We start from the raw sequence: 20,856 nt of genomic DNA on the forward strand, positions 1-20,856 counted from the left end.
CTCACCTTCCACTGAGATTCGGGAGACCCGACGATGGTTACTTTCCTGTCATTTTGTTGATCCACAGGTTTATCCTGCTCGATAGGTGCGATTTTCACACTGGCGCCGGAGAATCTGATAATGTTTCTGATATGAGAACCCTTGCTTCCTATTATGGCACCTACGCTGGTATTTGGAATATAAAGGAAAGCAGTTTCTTGGGTATCGCCTATCGGAATACCCTGTTGAGTCGGCAAACTAGCCTGATACGGATAGGGAGCTGGGCCAGAACCGTATAAACCAGGACCACGTGAACTGTATCCCATCCCAGCAGTGGACATCATCGCCATAGGATGGAGTCCCGGGAACATCAAACTCTGGGGCTATAACATCATCACGTCGTTTAAGTACATACATTACATTAAATTTAATACAAATACGTCCAAAGCTTAAAATTTTCTCTTTATCTTTATCTTTCATTTCTAATTCTTATACTTACAGCCATTGCCTGCAAGTCGTTCTCGTAACTTTGACGCAATTTGTTGGAGATCATCGATTCGGCTTTGCTCATGTTATCGATGCTGCCTTTGACCGTGATGATGCGTTCAAGATTGAAATTGTTGATATCGTTGATACTGCTTACGGTTATTTTGGTGTCGGTGTCTTGCATGATCTTTTTAATGGTAGTGCCACCCTTTCCGATGATTCGACCGATCAAATTGTTGTGCGCGAGGATCCTTAATGATATCTCACTGTTGACACGTAAAAAAATGCAATAGTAGAAATATTCCAACTTCGTTTGTTATTTAGAAAAGCGTAATCTTACCCTTTACTCAAACCGTAAGCCTCTTGCTGCGTGACTTCCATGATTTTCTTGCAGGCGTTCGTACAATTCTCTGGATTACCATAGATAGTGATGGCTTTCTCTGCCGCGCCAAGACTGTCCTTTCGATGAACGTCTACTCGTGCGCGCGTCATCTGAGTGATCTGACGTATGGTCGATCCTTGACGACCAATTATGGCTCCTACCATTTCCGATTGAACGAGAATACGAAGCGGGAAATCTGCTTGCCGCCCAGAACCCGAAACTCCGGAATAAGCTACGCCGCTTCGCTGGCTGCGGCCTCTTCGTCGGTTCTCCACCGTAGACATTTCCACTTTTAGTGGGCTACCTTCGTATTCGTGGCCATTAAATTGGTTCACAGCCCTGCAGAGAGAAATAATTGTTACACTGAATTCTATAACGATGAGATATTTGAACAAATTATTGAGATGAAAATCGAATTTTGAAAAGTAAATACTTACTGTTGTGCTTGTTCCTGCGTCTCATAACTGATTAGGACGGTTTGGGTGTTGGGGTCTCGGGAGGATAACTTTTCAACGGACTGCACTTGTCCACAGTTCGAAAATAAAGCTTCGATATCTTCTATTCTGGCCTGAGCTGGGAAGTTGTTCACGATTACCTTTGAGGATGAAGTACTGTAAACAAATTTAGAATCTTGAATTAATAATAGTTATTTCCAATCTGAAAAACGTACGTGTTACCGTTGATATGTCTTTAAATTAAAAATTCTCCCCTCTTTTTCACTCTCTTATTTACGAGTAAAAGATTGACGCGAATTGAAGCAATTTCAATAAACTTAATAAAAACTTGATAGAAGATGAAAGATTCGTGAACGAGAAACAATCTGATTAGCAAGTTAAAATAAAGTTTAAATAATAATCTATTCTTTTGTTATTTAAAAAAAAAATCAAGAGAGGGGAAGAAAAGAAAAATAAGCGGCATCGATTTCTAAAGATGCAGCGTAGGTCACGCAGAACATATAACGCGAGATGTGGGTCAAGAATTTCTTGGTATCGGCTCGAGAACGTCAAAGAGGATGGCGCCTGCTAAACAAAAAGCAACTCGAGGAGGAAAAAGCGTACGATGAGTCAACACGAACGTATCGAGAACGTATACACGTCGAAATCATTATATATACGAATCTTACAAAATATCGACGCATATCTAATAAATAGGTTTGAGAACTTGTGGAAATCTTCTGTTTTTTTTTTTTAACGAAATACCAACATATTTATCGTTTAATAGTGTATCGACGTAAACGGTATTTCATTATCATAAAATAAATGTCAAGCGATTGGATAACTCGATCATTGATATTTTAATTCGCCGTGTAGAAAAGAATTTTAAGAAACGATTCAAATATATCGAAATATTAACAAGAGTCTGCAATTATTTATTCTGGATGATGTTTTCGACGAAGCATCATCGACAAAGATCCCACATGTGCGGATGTCCCTGTTGACGTTCTCTCTTTCTTTCTTTCTTTCTTTCTTTCGTTCAACATCTCGTCGTCGAATTTATTTTCTCCCTTCACGAGGGGGGGACAGAACGCGACATGAAAGGCATCGTGAATCAAAAACAAACTCCGTCGTACCCCTATCTAAATACCAAATACAGCCTCTTCGGTCCGTCTCTCTTCTTTTTAAAACGTAATTCCCGGGCAAAATTCACAAATCATCGTAATGTATCCTCGCGATAAATTCTTACCCCTTTTCGTTTCGTTTCGTTTCCCCTCTTTTCAAGGATCCGCGAATTCCTCCGTCCGGCCGAATTTAAAGGGGTGAAAAAAAATGGCGAAATTGGACGAATCACGGCACTGCGCGACGCAAGCAACATGAATGAACCAAATGGCAAGTAAGAAGAGGACGTGGAACGCGAAGAAGAAAAAGGAGGGTGGAACGGCTGAGACTCTCACTTTCGTACGTATCGATTTTTCAGCTCACCGACCCACTCAGCGTCAGGGCTTTCGACTAACCTTGAAGAAAACGTACCGACCGACCTAGCTTGCGCTCGGCCAATTATCACGGCCCGATGAAGATGCCCGATAATCGCGTAAATCGGGATCTCGAATCGTAAAATAACAATTGCAACACTTTCCCCTCCACCGAGTATTTTACGTGTCGTTAAACGCGCTCCAACACCTGCTATTCTATTCCGTTCCGGGGAGGGAAAAAAAGATTGTCGCAACATTGTGAAATTCTTCGATCGACAATTGCGAAAGCATCCTGTACGTAATTTACAAAGATAATTGATTTACGTAATTACACGTATTCTCGTGTTTGTATAATTTCATATTTGTTCCATTTACATTTCATTAGCAACCAAGCCACCGTTTATCGACACCATTGCATTTTACTTCGCGATTGATTCGCGAAAAAAATTCCACCGTCGAACGGTGTTCAAGGATGATCTGTATAAAAAAAAAATTATCCAATTACTTCGTAAGCGAACAAGATATAAAATTCCGAAGATAAAAATCGTTTAAAAATCGATAATTATATATATATATACATAATAAAGATAGAATTGGGAATAAATCGGGAATCGGCGTAAAATCTTACGCCGTTGGATGACCGGTTTGAACGGTGGTACAACGACCACACAAAAGGTGAGAGGGTGACGCACGTGACGGAACTAATTTCAGCCCCCGAAGAACCTTAACCAAACAATTACCGTGGAGTATACAACGCGTTCTTGCACGCCCGATAAAGACTTCCCTCTCTCTCTCTCTCTCTCTCATCGATGCTCGAGGCTCGTCGAAGCGAACTCTTGGTCCGTGCACGTGCTCGCGCCTACAGAGAGCGCACAACACGTCCGACCGAGAAAAGTCCATGTTACGTCTCCTCTGTTCGTACACAGAAGGCTGGTGTGCACGCGTGTATCGGGTACAGGTTACGGGTGCAAGGGAGGAGTATAGGGCGGGGGTGGCAGCGGAGGGTTGGAACGGAGAGGTAGGCCTTTGTTTCGTGTGCTTTTGGGGATTTTCGGCGGCACCCGGTGTGGTGTGAGGTGTATATGCAACGAGTGCGCGAGGGAAACGTTGATATCGCTGCTTTCGTCTGGCTCGCGCGGCTCGTCTCCTCCACCGATCCCCACCANCACGGGTCACCCCCGTGGAAGAGCTTTTGATCTCGCCTAAGACACCTTTTTTTCCAACTCTCTTTTTCTTCTCTACTCTCTCCTTTTTTTCTCTCTGTCTTTTTTCCTTTCCTTCCTTTCTTTCTTTCTTTCTTTCTTTTTTTTTTTTCGTTTAACAAGCCGATAGACTCGGACGGTATCTTCTGAGAGGATGCGGAAGGCCGAAAACGGGACAAGGGAGTGAGGGGAGGAGGTGGGAGGTCGGTGGAAGCGAATGGAAGGGGTAGTTGACGAAAAGTTCGAGGGTCGTAATGCGGTGCAGTTAATTGTGAAGGGAATTGGGACTCGTTACGCGCCGCTAATCCCGTAAAAATGGAACACATTTACGCGGGGGTAATTAACGCGCGAGTGGTGCGTGTGCCCATTTCTCTCTCTCTCTCTCTTTCTTTTTTCTCATTTTTAGAGATGCACCGGGAATTACGCCGCGTAATCATCCCTTGCGAGTTTTATGGTCTCATTACTTGTATTTATACGTTTTACCAGACCGTACCTGTGTGATCTACCAAATAGCTGCGCTTTTATCGGTTGCCTTTCGATATCGGTGGCGCGTGCAATTTTTGTCGAATATAAAAATTCTTTTCACTTATTTAATCCAATTACTATCACTCTCACTTACGACGATGGAAAATGGAAAAATAACACAACTTGATCCGATATATTTTTAATTTTTCAAGATTATCAAAGGCATACATCTATTTACTATAATTATAAAATCCAACACTATCGAACGGAGCATCGATGATAATTCGATACTTGCAACGTTACTAATATTCGATCCTAATACACGGAATAAAATAATATAAATAAAAAAAAAAAAAAAAGTATAAAGATTCGAAGAAGAAGAGTGGCGCACAGTGGAATAGATACAGCCCTGGCGGGAGAAGCGTCGACGTCGTTGACTGAGCCGGCGGGGCGCACGGCGCCAAAATCGATTTTGAAAAGGGAAAGTGGCATGTACGTGCCAGCAGCGTGGCTTTACATATACAGTATGCGCACGATTCGCGACAAAAACGTGTAGGAGGTAAAACTGCAGCCGCGCCGAATAAAGGTTGCAGCACACCGCGTATGTTGCACACAGCCGACCGACCGCACAAACGCGCTCGTTCGCCGCGCGCGATCCTATTCCAACACCGACGTACCGTACGCGTATACGTGTACGCAAACACGAGGCGAGGCTTGCAGAGAAGCCAGCCAACATTCACGTACACACGAGGTCTGGTTGATGCCTCTTTTTTTCTGGCCACGAGTACCTCTTTTCCCATTCATGTGTGAGCGTTAGAAGGGAAGTTCGCGTCTCGATTCGGTGTAACGTGCGTGCATGTATACCTGTGTACGGGTGCGTGGCACGTGTACTGGCCTTCTCTGTTACGCGTGCGTGTGCATGCCACGCACGTGTATACGATGCCTCGGCTCCGTGAATGGCGCCAGATGATGACAATTTCGCCGATTTTTCGCGGTGTTTAAGCCGGAAACAGTGAACTCGCCTCGCCGGGCTTCGAGGGGACTGTACCCCGCTTTCTCTTCATATTTCGACGGGATATTCGGTTTGGTAAATCGGATGTAACCGAGAATTAGTGAGATAGTCGTTCAATTTTAGAATTTCATCGGGAGTTCTTAATGGATTTTTAGACCTATGAATTCGATCTATTGTATTCGATCGCTGTGGCTGTAATCTTAATTGCATCGTAAAGAATATTTTTATCTTTTTTTTTTTTTTCTCTCTCTTTCTATACGTTCGATCATACGAACCCGACACGACCTCGATTTCAAAAGTATAGCAAATTTTTTAAGAAAATAAAGAGGATCGCGAGGTGTAATGCAAGTTGTGTGTACTTTGACAGGATTAGCGTAAGGTTGACTTAATTTTCGTCGGGTTAACTGGCTTTGCTTCGCCAGTTATTTTAAAACTCTATTACGTGTACGATTCGATAGATATCGATCATAATACAGGAAATAAAAAGAATCCCCGTTCGATAACGGGGGAGAAGATTTACGATACTTTCGAAAGTTTTCGAGCATTCGAATATACGATACGAAGCGAAATAGATATCGTGCTGTATTGAAAAGCGATACGAGGAGCGATGCATTTCGTTGTCGACGAAGAAGATAAGATTCTCGCGGAAGCTTGTTAATATTGACATACCGCGGGTGTGAACGTTACTCATCGTTTATATGCTGCATATCTCGTAAAACGGTGCCTAGTTTTCTTGAATTTTTCAAAACGAAAATGCAATGCTATTTTTCAATTAATGTTATTTGACAATAATTTAAAAAAGAGGGAGGGGAGAAAAGAAAATCACAAATAGTAAATTAATAAAAATCTTGCATTCTTAACATTTCCATTCAAAATACGAATATGAAAGGAGATATATATACATATCATTAAAATATAATGATAGAAAAGTAACGAAAAAACAATTTGATATTTTTCTACGCTTTATAATTATTGATGGAATCTTTATTATAGCCATATATGTTTAATCTAAGAAACGATAAGGTAATAATTCCGGTAAGGTCGTTTAGTATCGCTATAATCTGCAATAACGTTATTGCCAGAATGAACTCAAAGATCGATTGTATAAGACATTCATGCGAATATAACACGCGAGCAGTAGAGGTATATTCGATAAGAATTTGTGTCTAGTCACAAGTCAGCAGACAAATTTTTCTGATAGTAATTTTTTAACCGTTGCGACACGCAATTGCAAATGCAGTCACGATAAAGACCAATGTGCACAATATTTTATATACTACTTGCTTTCTCGATGAACGTTACAGATCATATATTTACATTTCTGTGCATTTATTACGATAAAATATTAAAAACGATCGATCAGTCTATTATTAAACGACATTCTTTATTTATATCCTATTTTAGAGTTAAAACTTTTGACGAGAGAAAATTCGTTCGTTTACGAATCCGAAAAAAAGATGGAAATGGAAAAATAAGAATTTATATATACTCGACACTGTAAATACGTACAAGTCGCTCTTATCGAACACGAATTAATAAAAGGAATAACGATTGGTCGACACCGACATATATCCAACACGAAGAATACACACAGCGTGATACGGCAGTGACGCCCGAAGTCCGAGGCAGACTGAACTCGCAGTATGAATTGCAGGCTGCAACGATGCAATTGTACGACCTAACTAGTCGAGAAAGCTAGTGGCACGATTGTGTTGGCGCCTGCAAAGCCGCGTGGGCCGACCAGAGCCACCGACATCATCGTCGCAATCGTGGTCGAGTCAACAAGTTGGTAGAAAAAGATGGAGGAGGTCCACCGATAACGCGTTCCTTAACGATGGAAAAACTGTTCGATAAAGAAACTAACTCGAGCCGAGTTTATCGGGCGGAAGCGGCGTAATCGGTGCGATACTTTTGAATTTCATCGCGTAATACGTTTCACCCTTATCTACTCTTCCACGTCGATTTTCTGTCGTTCACGCGAACCCACGTGAACACACGGCCGCATATTGGAAATAAATCCGCGGAGGAAAGGTGTTCGCGTATCGTGAGAATTCGAACAGCTGGTAACAAGGCTTGCTCGTTTTACGACGACGACGTTATATTTGTTTGCGAACAATTATCGCGAGAGCTATTCGGAAAGAGGGAATGGATGAGAAAATAGCGTGGTGTCACCGATCGACGCGTACGTAATTCGAAATGCAACGTGGTGGTAGTATCGGTAGGCGTATTGGAAATTATGAGTCACGGTTCTGGAGCTACGAACTCTCGCTGCGTGAGAATGTATTCGAGCCCATTGAGAACGATGCCGCGTATAAAGACGGTGCTACACCTTCCTGCTCGCGTAACTATTTGCGCGATTTACGACATGCTTTGCGGCTGTGTCTATAAATTATTCCATTTAATTCAATATAATACGTAAAGCGTAAAATAGATTACGCGTTATAGATGAACAATATGATCTAGATTTTGCAACTAGTGCATAGTGGTTATGAAGTCTGTTTATAGCCGAGCACTATAACGCTGCATTACTCATTGGAATATCTTCATTGTTCGAAGTATTTTTTTCTCTTTGCCTCGTAATGCAAAGAGATTGAACTAGTTAGATTGAAGCGTTCGTGAGTGTAGATACGCGAGTAAGTACGTATCGTCAATAAAGCGATACGATTCTCGATGAACGTGAACATCATGGTGAAATTACGTTTAATGTTTCGTGATTATACGATTGGGCCTTGATTCGTTTTCTCAATGCACAGTTGCAAACTGTAAAATTTAACGTTAAAATCGGCCTCCGATCTCGTGGAGCAACAACTCGTCCCAATTTCGATGATTACACTCGCGTCTCGCGTTTAATCGCAAGAAAGTATATACTATCGCGTTCATGGTACTCTATTTAGAGCTTTCCAAGAAAATCTTCCAAAGAACGTTATACGCGTTATCTTGCGTTACTACCACACTTCCATTCATATATTCGCTATTCATCGAATTTTCAACCAACACTTTTCGTAAAAAGTATATCTTTATATCGTAAATTTTATCGACACAAAAAGTTTTCCTCTATATTTCTTAATAATTTTTAATTTGCATCCTACATACAACATCCTTATCGCTATGAAGCATATTCGAAAAATATATATCAACACGTATCCAACGTGGACGATAAATGTATTAATGTGTTATGAATAATATTACGTAGCATGATAATCTGTCGATAATATAAATCGTTAATCAACTTTAACACCGTTCTCTTAAAAAAAAAAAATTCAAATATTTTATAAAACTATAAACTCTATGAAGATATTTTATAAATAACTCACGAATGTTATATAAATAATATTTAAATGAAAATAATTTATACCAATTTATTGTAACAACAGTACATCTATCGTAAACGTAAATCTTATAATTAAACTTTTTTAAATATTTTGTATCTTATTCGTTACCTTTTTCAAAGTTTTTATTCTATATTCATATTGCACGAAAGAATTTCACGCATTGGGAAAATTTCCCGTATTTCAGGGGGGAGAGAAATCTACGTGTGTTGTACAACTGACATAGAAATTCGCGGCTGCGAGGGAGAGTGTGGAACGACTGAAACGGGCCAGGAATTAAACAAAAACGAATCGACCGTTCGAGTATTATGCGGCAGAATTTCAATTGACTTTGTCCCGGTTAATGCCGGAATCCCTATTCCGGCACGTGGTGTCGCTATTATAGCGACTGGCCTCGATATACAAACTGCTAAACGGTCATTTTATTTTTAACTTTACATTCAAGTTCTCCGCGCGACTACCGACTGTAACAAAAGGAGGTTTTTATTTGTACTCAATAATATCGAGAGTTGTCACGAAGGTTGGTCTCGAGTTAGTACACGTTAATATCCAGCCCGTTCATAAACTTGGTTACATTCGAGTCTCTTTAAACACCTGTCCAACAAGCCCGATGGACACTTCGTCAGCTATCATCTCTCCGTTTTTCATTTTCTTTTCGTTAAATATTTACCAAGCTTTCTGGAATTACGATCAATCTCCAAACTCTCGTTAGCATTTTTCTTTGCAACAATGTTATCTGCATCCATACTCGCCGTTATATGTATGTATCGAACCTCGTAAACATCGTGGAAGCAGAGCAGAAAAGCGACTCGATGCAATGCAATACGTTGTACGGTGTATATCCAGGCCGAGCCACAATGATTAAATAGCGGCGCGATCTTGTAACGCGATCCGTTCGGGTATTTTCGTTTCGAAAGGTTGTTATACACGATAAAAGCGAAGGGAATCGTTAACGCGATCCAGGTTCCATCGAGGCGGCGTTCTCTCGAGACGTCGAAGCGACGCCAGCGATTACACGGCTCGACGAGAAATTAATGCGCGCGCGCATACGCTCTCTAAAAGAAACATGGAAGAAAAAGGCATACGGAGGAGGTTATACGGACAAATTCGAAACCAATGTATTTGTCATTGAAGAGTGTATATCGAGTGTATATACTCGAGAATCGAAGAGCGAAGAACACGTTTAGCAATTCATATTACGCATAACTGACGCGCAACAAGAGAACAAGAAAAAGAAGGAAGTAGTAGAAAAAGAAAAAGTCGGATAAGATTCATATGAATTCTTCTTCTTTATGCGAGAAAGAAGAGAAGGAGAAAATACGTTTCGTCGTGCATAATTATTTACCTGGTCGTCCGTGAAAGATGAAGTATCGATAAATTGTCGCGCGGAAGAGCATCAATTACAATTGTATAGAATTACGTTCGCTACCTTTCACCGAGTGCAAGAGCGTCTCTAGGCACACGTGGCGCTCTTAACGGCGTCGACAACCGCGCGCGCGCTCGGGAACGCGACAACGATTTCCGGCCGGTTCGTGGAAGAAGAAGACGATAAAAAAGGACAAAGAACCACATGCCGCGAGAAGGGGTTCGGGAGTGAGGAGGTGAGGAAAAGAAACAGAAGAGAGAAGGACGAAATGGGACGAGAGAAGAGAGAAGAGGCGTAGAGAGAGAAAGAGAGGAAAGGTACGGTGAGTCAACGCGCGGGAACGGCGACGAATCATCGTCAATTTCACCGCGGAGCTATGCAGACCGGCGACCACTGACGTAATCATACCACGGAGGCACCATTGGCCCTTTTATCGTGGCGTTGTTACCAGAACGATCTGCTTTTCTGCAATGCAAAAGAAGGGGAGGAATAACGATCCTTAGGGGGATTTCCCACATACGCAACGAGTCACTGCCACTTCCAGGTAGCCAGTGATAATTTCCTCTTTGCATATCCGCCGACGTTCTACGCGCGTATGTCAATGTCTTCGTTTCTTGGAAGAAACCCAGCTCCCTGCTGCTGTATGGTCTCTCTATCGTATTCACGAATCGATTTTAGACTTGGTCAAAATTATTGTCCAATTTGGTTTTCCCGATGTATATGTGTATGTATTCTCATAATGTCAATATATAAGTATATTAAGTATTAAACGATAGATAAGTATGATCCGTAATAAAATGTTGGAAAATGTGAAGCATTCCTAAAACTTTTTTTCTAACGACTTTAGGTAGGAGGTAATTTTTGCTTTATTTCTGAATATTCATATAAAAATGTATATGTATTTTTTTAATGAGATTCGTTTTATATGCAGCAAAGGATTAAATTTTTTGGAATATGTTAATATTCAATGAATATTCTATTGTAAATTCTTAAATAAATTATCTATAATGAAACTTGAAATTTCGCGCGAAATTTTTATCTTAAATATATATCTATTATCGCATATACATATATATGTACATATGTATGTATCTATCTTTATTCCGTGTAAAGAAAAATAGTAATATTGATGAGGTGTAATTATCTCATTTTATAATATCTTAAATACCCCACCGCGATATCTTCGATAAAAGGAACGTGTGTAGTAAAATTCGAGTTGGTCGAATTCATTCAGTCGCCGCTTCAATAATTCTGAACGAAACGAGCCGAACCGGCGGGCAAGAGAGACGCTAATACGGACATTGAAAGGCCGACAGTCGAAAAAGGGAGGAGCAGGAGGAAGAAGTGGTAGTGATGGTGGTGGTGGAGCAAAGGACACGCACATCGCCGTCGCGACGCTCTCTTTTCCTCGTTCGGTCCAGCGCTAAGCCGAGAGAGAAGTTTATTCTAGGACGACGAAATTCACAATAACGATCCGTGAGGAGAGCCGTGGCCGCAGACGGGCTCGAGATATTTCTGCGCGACGAATTAGCAAGTTGGTCTGCAACTTACATGTACCAGCCGTCGGGGAACGCCAACGGGAGAGGAGGAGAGTTCAATGTGAGCGTGAAAATGCGAAACAAACGGGTGAATATGAGTCGAGTCGGCGTTCGAAAAGGCGTGAGCGAAAAAAGGACGGGTCGAGAGGAATCGAGATGTAAATGGCGACGAAGGAAACCAAGGGAACAAGTAGAAGGAAAACAGCATGAAAAAGAATCTTGATTAAGAGAAAGAGAAAGACGAGTAGGATAGATCGTGCAAGCGATAACAAAGCGAGAGAATGATCTATCGTCGCGTCGGTGTCGTTGAATCGGGTAGAAAATTTCCTTGAAACGTGAAGTATTTGCCTAAAGGACGCGGAATGATGCACGGTAGGCACGATTGCACCGATTTCTCTCGAGATTATGCTGAATCATTTGAAAGCGAGAGCGACGAACGAACTCGAAGGACGGTTCTCGAGTTCTCTCACCGTCAAAGCCACGCTCTACATATGTATATGCGATCTAGCCATTTCGACTTGGCGACAGCTTTTTTTTCTTTCGTCCGCCAGACGATCATATTAAAGTATGCAGAAACTGTTGAAAGATACTTATAATTACGATGATTCCTTTTTAAACTGAAAATATTGGAACTGAATCATATCGAAAGATGAATCAGCTTTTACCAATTCGAAGAATGGTATTGAGAAATAATTTCGTGAAATAAACGCGCTTTAAACATTTAGTCATAATGAAGAAATCTAAATCTAGATCTCGTGACGGGAACCTTTGCAAACATGCCTTTCACTTCAGCAACAAGTGTCCCTTAAAATCAATTGTCAATAGTAAAAGGAATGCAATGAGAAGTTCGTTCGTATGGATATATCGGACCACTTGAACATTTATGAGATGCAAACGTGGAAAGAAATCTTTTGAAACACTTTCAAGGGCGTAAAATTTGAAGCGAAAGTATTATTTCTTTCTGCATTCGTAACTAGTGCGAATTTTAGTATAAAAATTTATTGGTACTAATGTAGAATAATAAGTGATTTTAATAAAATAAGATTTGTATAAAATAAGAAGAAAAAGGAAAATGATGAATAAAAATTTACAAATTACATTTAAGAAAAAAGGATAAAAGATTTGTAAAAAGAAATGTTGACGTAATTCTGAATGAAACTATTTAATGCGTATAAATAAAACATTGCGAAAAAAATAATTCCTAATTTACATAAATAGATGCAATAAATTCAAATATATAGAATGTGAAAAAGTATGTAAAAGAAAAAAAAATATTTTTTAAAATGTATATAAAATATAATTATCATATTATCTTAGTCTTTGATTTTTTAATGTAAAGTGAATTTTATGCAAAAAATGGAATCACATAGTTAAATACAGAAATACCTAGTTTTCTGACTTGTTGATTACGAAACTTGCAAAAGTGACCTAAATCCCAGGTAAGGGCGCGGATATCTTAGAGTCGTTTAGAACGACTTGAAGATAGCAGCGGACGGTCAGTGGCGTCACCGGAACATCGATTCGTAATTTCATTTCGCATTGCTTTGGCCGTTAACATCGGCGCGGCTAAGACCGGTGACATGATTTTCAATTTTATTCGTGATTAAAGAGGCTTTAAAATTATGAAAAGTTACGCAATCGAAAGAATAATTCTTTCATCAAAATAAATTGAATTTGATTTTAAAAATATTATTCAATATCGATTTTTTAGACATATGTATTCGCTATATTTTTCGCAGTTTCGTAATGTTTCGACACGATATATTATACGATATTTTTCTTTCGTATATATTTGAAAAACATCGCGCAATATCGAAAGGAATGTTGGAAAGCTATTGTATGTGTATATATGTTATTATATTAGCAGATATATGTGATTTCAACAAAACGAATGCGCTTTTAATTTCAACGAGTATGATGGAACACAACGATGCAGTATATCTATAGTCATATATGTAAAGAAAACGAAAACGGATGTAAACAAGTCGAACACTTACACGAGCAACGATGCTGTGAATTTGCAGATATGGCGAGGTTCGTCGTTGACTTATTGGTAGTCAGCCAATAGCATTGTCCCCGTTTGTTAGCGACGCAACAACGACACTCGTTGGCACCAGCATACCGAAAAACCACACTGAATTTTTCCCTTTTGTTTCGCAGATATTTGTTCTTTCGATAGTTAACCTTCCTTTGCTCATATGCGATAGTCGCAATAGATACACAAAGTCAGCGTAACACAATTCACATAAAAACATACAACACACACTCTGAGAGAAGGTTAAGATTATACGAAACCACGTTGGCAAACGTTTGAGCGAGTACAGAAGAAACAAACTAATCACGAAGTTTACATGTAATTAAGGAGCACTGTGTGCGTGAACAACACGAAAATACGTAAGAAGATTATGCTTGAGAAATTGTTCTTGCGCTCGTCTTATATCGATAAAATTGAACGTAAGTTTCAGGATGATGGAGAACACACGCCGGTCACGCGAATTATAACTTTGTCCGCGATCCGAAGAATTTCATCTAAACCGCGTGGCTTTTGGTATCGTGTTACCATCATAAAAATTACAAACTGTTCAAAAATGATACGGCAGAATATATGTAAAAGTAGTCACTAGGATCGATCAACGACATCCAAAGATCGAAATGGAACTTTTTCACACTTTCTTTTCACAAATGGATTTTCAACGTATGGATTAATCATGAACAATGTGGTAAAAGTTGATTCCATACGACAAAAAAAAATATATTTGGCATTTTACTTGCATTCTGCCAGTTATACACATGTGGAAGTGGAACGCACGGAAATTTTCTACAGTAGCTCAGCACGATCGAACACGTAATCGAGATACACAGCCGGAAAAATAGATAAATATCAACGACGAATAAAGTCCATCCGACTTGTGCTGTATATATATTATATGATTTTAGTGATACCACGTGTCCGTAATATGACGAAGCCAAAAGCAAACTCTGGAATCACTTTTACGATCAGTTCCGCTAAATTTCGACACGTTGTCGCGTGTTAAACGAAAAGGACATCGACGCGTAATCACATACAGAAATGGAAAGAACAATACAAAGATGAAAATTACAAACGTTACTTATTCGCGACAGATTCAGTGAAAAAAATAATTCTTCACGACACACCGTCTCACGTCCCGCCGCGAACTGCGAACGCGAGACGAGCCGGTCGACCCGAGCGCCACGCTCAATCAGCGCGGAAATCGAAGTTGCACGAAGATATCCGGAGAAACACGAACCGCGTTAAGGCAAAAGATTATAATGTACGCGAATTCATAGCGCGGCGAGTTTGCAGAATTTGCTTCTTTTTGCTTTCTAACTATTATCTCTATACGATCGTAATAGATGTATATTTTTAGCTTTTTCGATAATTCAGCTTAATTTCGACGCTAGATAATATTATACGAATCGAAAAAGATTTTACGTTTCGGAATAATTGTATTCGATAGAATATATCGACAATCTTCCATTTTCATTATATTATTTTTTTTCTAATTTTCTCAATTAAAATAAATGATAAAAGAAAAATTACAAAAAATTAATTTAAATGATACATAATTAATTTTAATGATCGAATAACAAACTATTCGAGTTTAATACTCTTTGAATATTTTGACAATGGACATAAAAATAGATTTTTTTTTTCGAAATTTCTTTTCGATCGTTTAGGAAGAATCTTGATGTAAATATTTTGATGTAAGTAGTTTTACCAAGTTTTATCAAGAGCCAAATTTGAACATATAACGATGATGATATTTTTAATAAGTTTTAATCGCTTCGCGGAGGAAGACGAAGGAAAGAACACTGTAAAGAGGTCTCACCGTCGGTCTGTATCGATAATTCATCGTTATCGAAACTTCAAGAGGTCTAGCGTAATCGTCAATTTGAAAGTAAAATCGCGGGAGGAATCGGTCGAACCGAGCCAATAGCTGGAAGCGTGCCACTGGGAACAAAATGCGCACGATCGAACCAAACGAAGCAAAAAATAATGCAACGATTTTGCCTCAATTTTGCCATGATTTTTCAATTCTTTTTAGATAATACGAAATTACAGCCTATAGATGCATATGGATTTTAACAAACGCTGTACAATAAAAAAAATTCACGGTGAATTGAAATTAAATTAGATCACTTCATTCTCTTATGCATCTTTTTGTATACACGATACATACTCGTACAATATAATATTCAATGAACTCCTACAAATATATCAACATTTATTCTGCGTCATTTAACGCGATACTTAGATTTAAACAGATTGAAAAGTATATCGCACGTACGAAAGGGCGGTGGCCGAAAGAGAAACGGAAATATCTTTTTCATTCTGTCGTGCGTAAACATTCGATGAATTCATCGAAAAATCGGCAACATATGAATATACCCTTCATCCGTGTACGAATTTTTTTTCGGCCCTTTTTCTTTCGTTTTACAAGTTGGCGAACCATTCAACATGAATTTTTCCTAATTAATCAATATCCCGGACTCATGCCGGCTCGACCATGCGTACGGCTCCCTGGCGAAAAAAGGGGAAAAACGTGGACAGAAAAACACGCGTTGCACGAACAATTTTATTTGTACGTAAAAACGAACGGTCGGCGAGCACGCGTCGTCCGTTGAGGACACTCGTTGAGAGTTCTTCTATAATTAATTTCCCGATTGTATCGAATACGCGTTATACGAAGTTTGCGCGTGAATTGGATATTTCGCTAACTACTTTCATTCATTCATTATGTACAATTTCGATCATATCATCGCAGATTTTCCCTTCTTAACGAACAGAATAAATTAATGAAAATAGATATAAAAAATGCATTACACAAAAATCCTCATTATTCTGAACTGAAGGCAACAAGAATTTTCCATAACGAAGATAACGGAACTCTACACAAACGTAAATAATATATCTTATAAAAGTAGAATTAGAAGTCAAACAACGCTGTATTTATCTGGACCGAGGAACAATTTAATTAATTTATTACTTATTAAATAATAGTCTCGTGAGAGGAAATTAACAATTTCATCGGAGAAAGAGATAGAGATTCTCTGCACAGAAATCGTGCTTTAACGATTATGTAGCTGTCAATCGGTGCAAAAATTATGAATGAAGATGAACAGGAGATAATTTAGTCCGAAAGGCTGCGGGGCTTGTGGCGGTGCGTCTTCCTTTTTGAGAGCAAAGAGCGTGCACGCGAGCGAGCGTACCGCCGCGTTCCGCGCGTGATATCGCGACATTAAAAATCAGCACCAAGAAGAAAAAAAACTGGCGCACCTTCTGATGCATCGGGGTGGTAACAGCTGTTGAAGCAGCTGCCACGTGGCCAGCAGACACCTATGATTGTCGGATCGTTTCAACATTTTTTCTCCTCCTGTTTACAATCGATACAGCTTTCCATTATCGGCGATTTTTACTCCCAAAAATGGAACAATCGAAACGCGCATCCTGTCGCGCCGATGATTCTTAATTTTTACCAAGTAAACGAGATTACAATTAGATTGTATTATTGCGAAAATTGCCATTCTTCTCGCATTCCTTTCTCTTTTCTCTTTCTCTCTCTCTCTATATATATATATTCAAGTATGGGGTATGAGGTCTATTAATGCTAATTCTCTTCCTTCTCCCCTTTTATATTTGTTTTTAAAGCGGTGCACAAGCGCACCACGAAACGAGTATCTCCGCGGCGAGGCAGAACTAGTATCAAGATTAGTCTACGTTGGATACGTATACGGTTGGGTGTACGATAATACGATAAAGAACAAACTGTTGGTGAGTATGTCCATCGCGTTATCCAACCGGCAGGTGAGTCGAGGAATCGGTTGGCGAAACCACGCGATTACTTTTTGCTTTTTTTTTCTTCTTCCTTTTTTCTTTTTTTTTTTACCTGTCACAACGGTCCGCGCTTCCATTCGGCCCGCAACACGGTTCGAGACTAAGACTTAGGAAAATAACGACACGCCACACATGACATATGACGCGCTTTTGATAGAAACGCGACGCGATACAACGTACAACATTGTCACGCGTTCAATGCGAGCCCTCGAATTCATTTTGCATCCTCGAAGAATTCGTGAATGCCTTTCAGAAATTTCCATACACCGACGTTCTAAAATTGTCTCGGTGCGGTAACGAAAAGAAAAGAAAAGAAAGGGAAGGAAAAGAAAAGAAAGGAGAGGAGGAGGAGGAGGAGGAAGGAAAAAAAAGAAAAAAGAAATGACTCGCAAGTGTCGTAATTCCGGCCACCCCCGTGGCTAATGCCCTTTCCAGCGATTTGCGTAGGTGGGAGGGAGGGGAAGGGAGGAGGAGGAAAGGAGTCCCGCGAGCAGATTTGAAAAGGCATCATGCGTCGATCCTGTTAAATTTTTAGAGATGAGAAAACAATGGGGGTAAATGCTGTTTCTACAGGGGAGAAGAGAACCGGGGTGCGTTAATCTCTCTCTCGTAACTGGCGCCCCTGTTCCTTCGTCCAGACTTTTTCTTCTTACTCCTTCCCTCGAGCCGCTGCAACAGGGAGGAGGCAAAGGGTCTGACATCGACAATAGGCATCGAGGAAGTCGAACTCGGGGATCTATGCGGAGAATGGAAAAGGAGCGACGAGCCAAGTGGAGGAAGAGGGTTCGAGAGAAAGAGAGAGAAGGTAGATTACGGAGAAAGGAGAGATAGAGGAGGCGAGAGAGAGAGAGAGAGAGAGCGTCGCTGTGGAAAGGCAGCGTCGGTCCTAAGCCCAATTAGCAATTTAAGGCAATAAGCGGGCGCACTCCCTTGGTTACGTTCCTGCGTTCGGTATACTCGACATTATTTCAGAAGGGAGACGATTCTTCCACCCTCGTCCCCTTCCACCCCCGTCCCCGGTTCCCGGCCCTCTTCTCTCCTCCTTCTCTCCACCTTTGCATCGGTGAATCGCATAAACATCGCGAAGGCATGAAGCGTGGGTAGACAAATGCCAAGTGCATATATATTCGGGGGTGGAATAGAGATCCGTTCGTTCTTTTTCGGAAGCGCTCTATAGCGGCCTATATTAAATATCCAACTAACCTTAACGTTTCCAATTTCCCAACAAAAAATTTCGCGACAAAACGAAAAACCGAAATTCATTAGAATTTGTAAAATATTTTTTTCCCAACGAAACGGATATTAGATTATAAAAATATTTCCAATAGAAATTTTTATGGGAAAATTAAAATTGCGAGATGGATATATACACCGTTCTCGAAAATATCGGTTAAAAGCGGCCGCGCGAAAATAACACGGGGCGATTTTACGCGAGAGTATAGATCGATATGAGGGCGCGTTTCGTTGAATTTCAATGCGCTATAAAACCGGAGAAAGCGGGAAAAGATGGTCTTGCTCTTTTAATAAGTCTCTATTGGCTTCGGGTTTAATCGCTGTGTATACGGGGAGAATTGTGGCCAGACGAAACGCGAAATGCATTCTTAACTTCCTCCCTCTTTTCCTTTTCCTCCGCCCCTACAATGGGTAGGTTTGCCGAGCGGATGAGCGAAGGAATGGTACATACAGAGGGTGATAAATAAGAGAGAACGAGAGTTTATGGCGATCCTACCCTACGCACAGACTTCTTCCTTCCCCGGCCTTTCGCGAATTATGCGTCATGCCGAAGTGAATGCATTCAAATTGACACGATACCGGAAGGAAGGCAGAATTGCGACGACCACGACCACGACGACGACGACGACGACGACGACGACGAATCCCTAACGTCACGGAACACAAGACAAATTTACCAAAGCGGTACAATACCATTCTTTGTCACTATTTTGCCCCTCTCCCCCGGCTGGATTTCCCATCCTGATTTATCTACACAGCGACGAAAACGCGAAAACTACTCGAGTATATAACAAAACGAGTATAAAAAAGAAAGAGAGAGAAAACGTATCTCGGATAACGTTTCTTTGTGATACAGCGTTCTTTTCGCTTTAAAATTTCGCTTTCTCTCTTCCTCCTCTTCGAGGTAGGATATATATATATATATATACATTTACGACTTGATTAACGTTTAATCCTCCTCCTCCTCCTTTAACGGCATGGCCGAGCGTATCAGGGATAAGGGAAAGGAATCGAGCCAGCCCGGTGTCAAAGAGCGAAGCAACGGAGAGAAAATTTCGATATTTTACGAGGGGGATACAACACACCGGTGCCAGAATGCTCTCCGTTTTATTGGCCAGGAATGAAACAGAGGTGGCGGCGATGCGATTTCTGGGGTAACGTCGTTTTATGGTTTCCGTCAAGAAATTTCATTCTTGCACTGCACCCTTATCGAGCATTACCCCCGCCGCTGTTGGCAGCTCCGCCAACCTCGACCCCGAATATACCTATATTTCTCTCGAATAATCGTCACCACCATGTCTCGAGCGAGAGAGAGACGAATAATCAAGCGTGCGTGTAACGAACACGTTACCTGCACGTCCCAACACACAACAGTTGGATTTTCTGAGAATTAGAGAAAGAAACGTACGAAAGAGTAAGATAGAAGAATGTTCGATATATCTTTCGATAGCCGACAGGGAGAGCTGGCGCATCGAACGTCGCCTGAATTACTCATGGTTTGCTCGACGCGAAACGTCTCACACGGAAACCACAATACGATTACCAGCAATAGACTCACGTGCCACGTTTCGTGATCGATAACAGGAACGTATTTTCCTTTTTTTTTCCTTCCCTCTTCCACCAATAAGAAAAGGAAAATTGCGGGACGATAAATCGAAGAAGAGGGAGAGAGGGAGAGAGAGAGAGAGAGAGGAGGGGATCGATAAGCAAGAAGATGACCTCGACGAGTTTCTCGGATGAATTTTCGCGGTGGGCCGGCAGTCTTGACGACAGCGGTGGTATCGGCAATTTTTATTTCGACGTCAGAGGCGTAGTAGAAGCCTGATTGGCTGATGAAAGGCGCGGAAGTATCGGTCTGTGCACAAGGATCGATAAAAAGAGTTGNGCCGAGGCGAGCCCGGGGTAAACGCCCAGGGCCAGTGGGAGTACATTCAGGATCACGAGTGGTCTTCCATCAGATTAATGAATCGCAAAGTGCATTCATGCACGTCATATGCATTTGTTGATAAAAGTCGGCCGGACCTGGCGCACGCGAATTTAATAATCCCCGCCGCCTAACGAGACGGGCGGTCGTCGACGGAGAGAGAGAGAAAGAGAG

General features: G+C 40.8%; 1 protein-coding gene across 4 annotated transcripts in view; it reads right to left on the reverse strand.

Moving 5' to 3' along the window:
• LOC102679357 (insulin-like growth factor 2 mRNA-binding protein 1) overlaps positions 1 to 20,856 on the reverse strand; it is a 66,375-nt gene that overhangs the window by 2,832 nt on the left and 42,687 nt on the right. For all 4 annotated transcript variants that reach the window (XM_031508207.1, XM_031508208.1, XM_031508209.1 and 1 more), the window contains 4 exons: positions 1,285 to 1,458; positions 806 to 1,186; positions 479 to 731; positions 6 to 362 (listed from right to left, as the gene is read on the reverse strand). In XM_031508207.1, coding sequence (XP_031364067.1) covers positions 6 to 362; positions 479 to 731; positions 806 to 1,186; positions 1,285 to 1,458 — 1,165 coding nt within the window. The remainder of the gene's footprint in view (positions 1 to 5; positions 363 to 478; positions 732 to 805; positions 1,187 to 1,284; positions 1,459 to 20,856) is intronic.

Source organism: Apis dorsata, unplaced genomic scaffold (genome assembly GCF_000469605.1).
Source record: "Apis dorsata unplaced genomic scaffold, Apis dorsata 1.3 scaffold_78, whole genome shotgun sequence".
Lineage (NCBI taxonomy): Eukaryota > Metazoa > Arthropoda > Insecta > Hymenoptera > Apidae > Apis > Apis dorsata.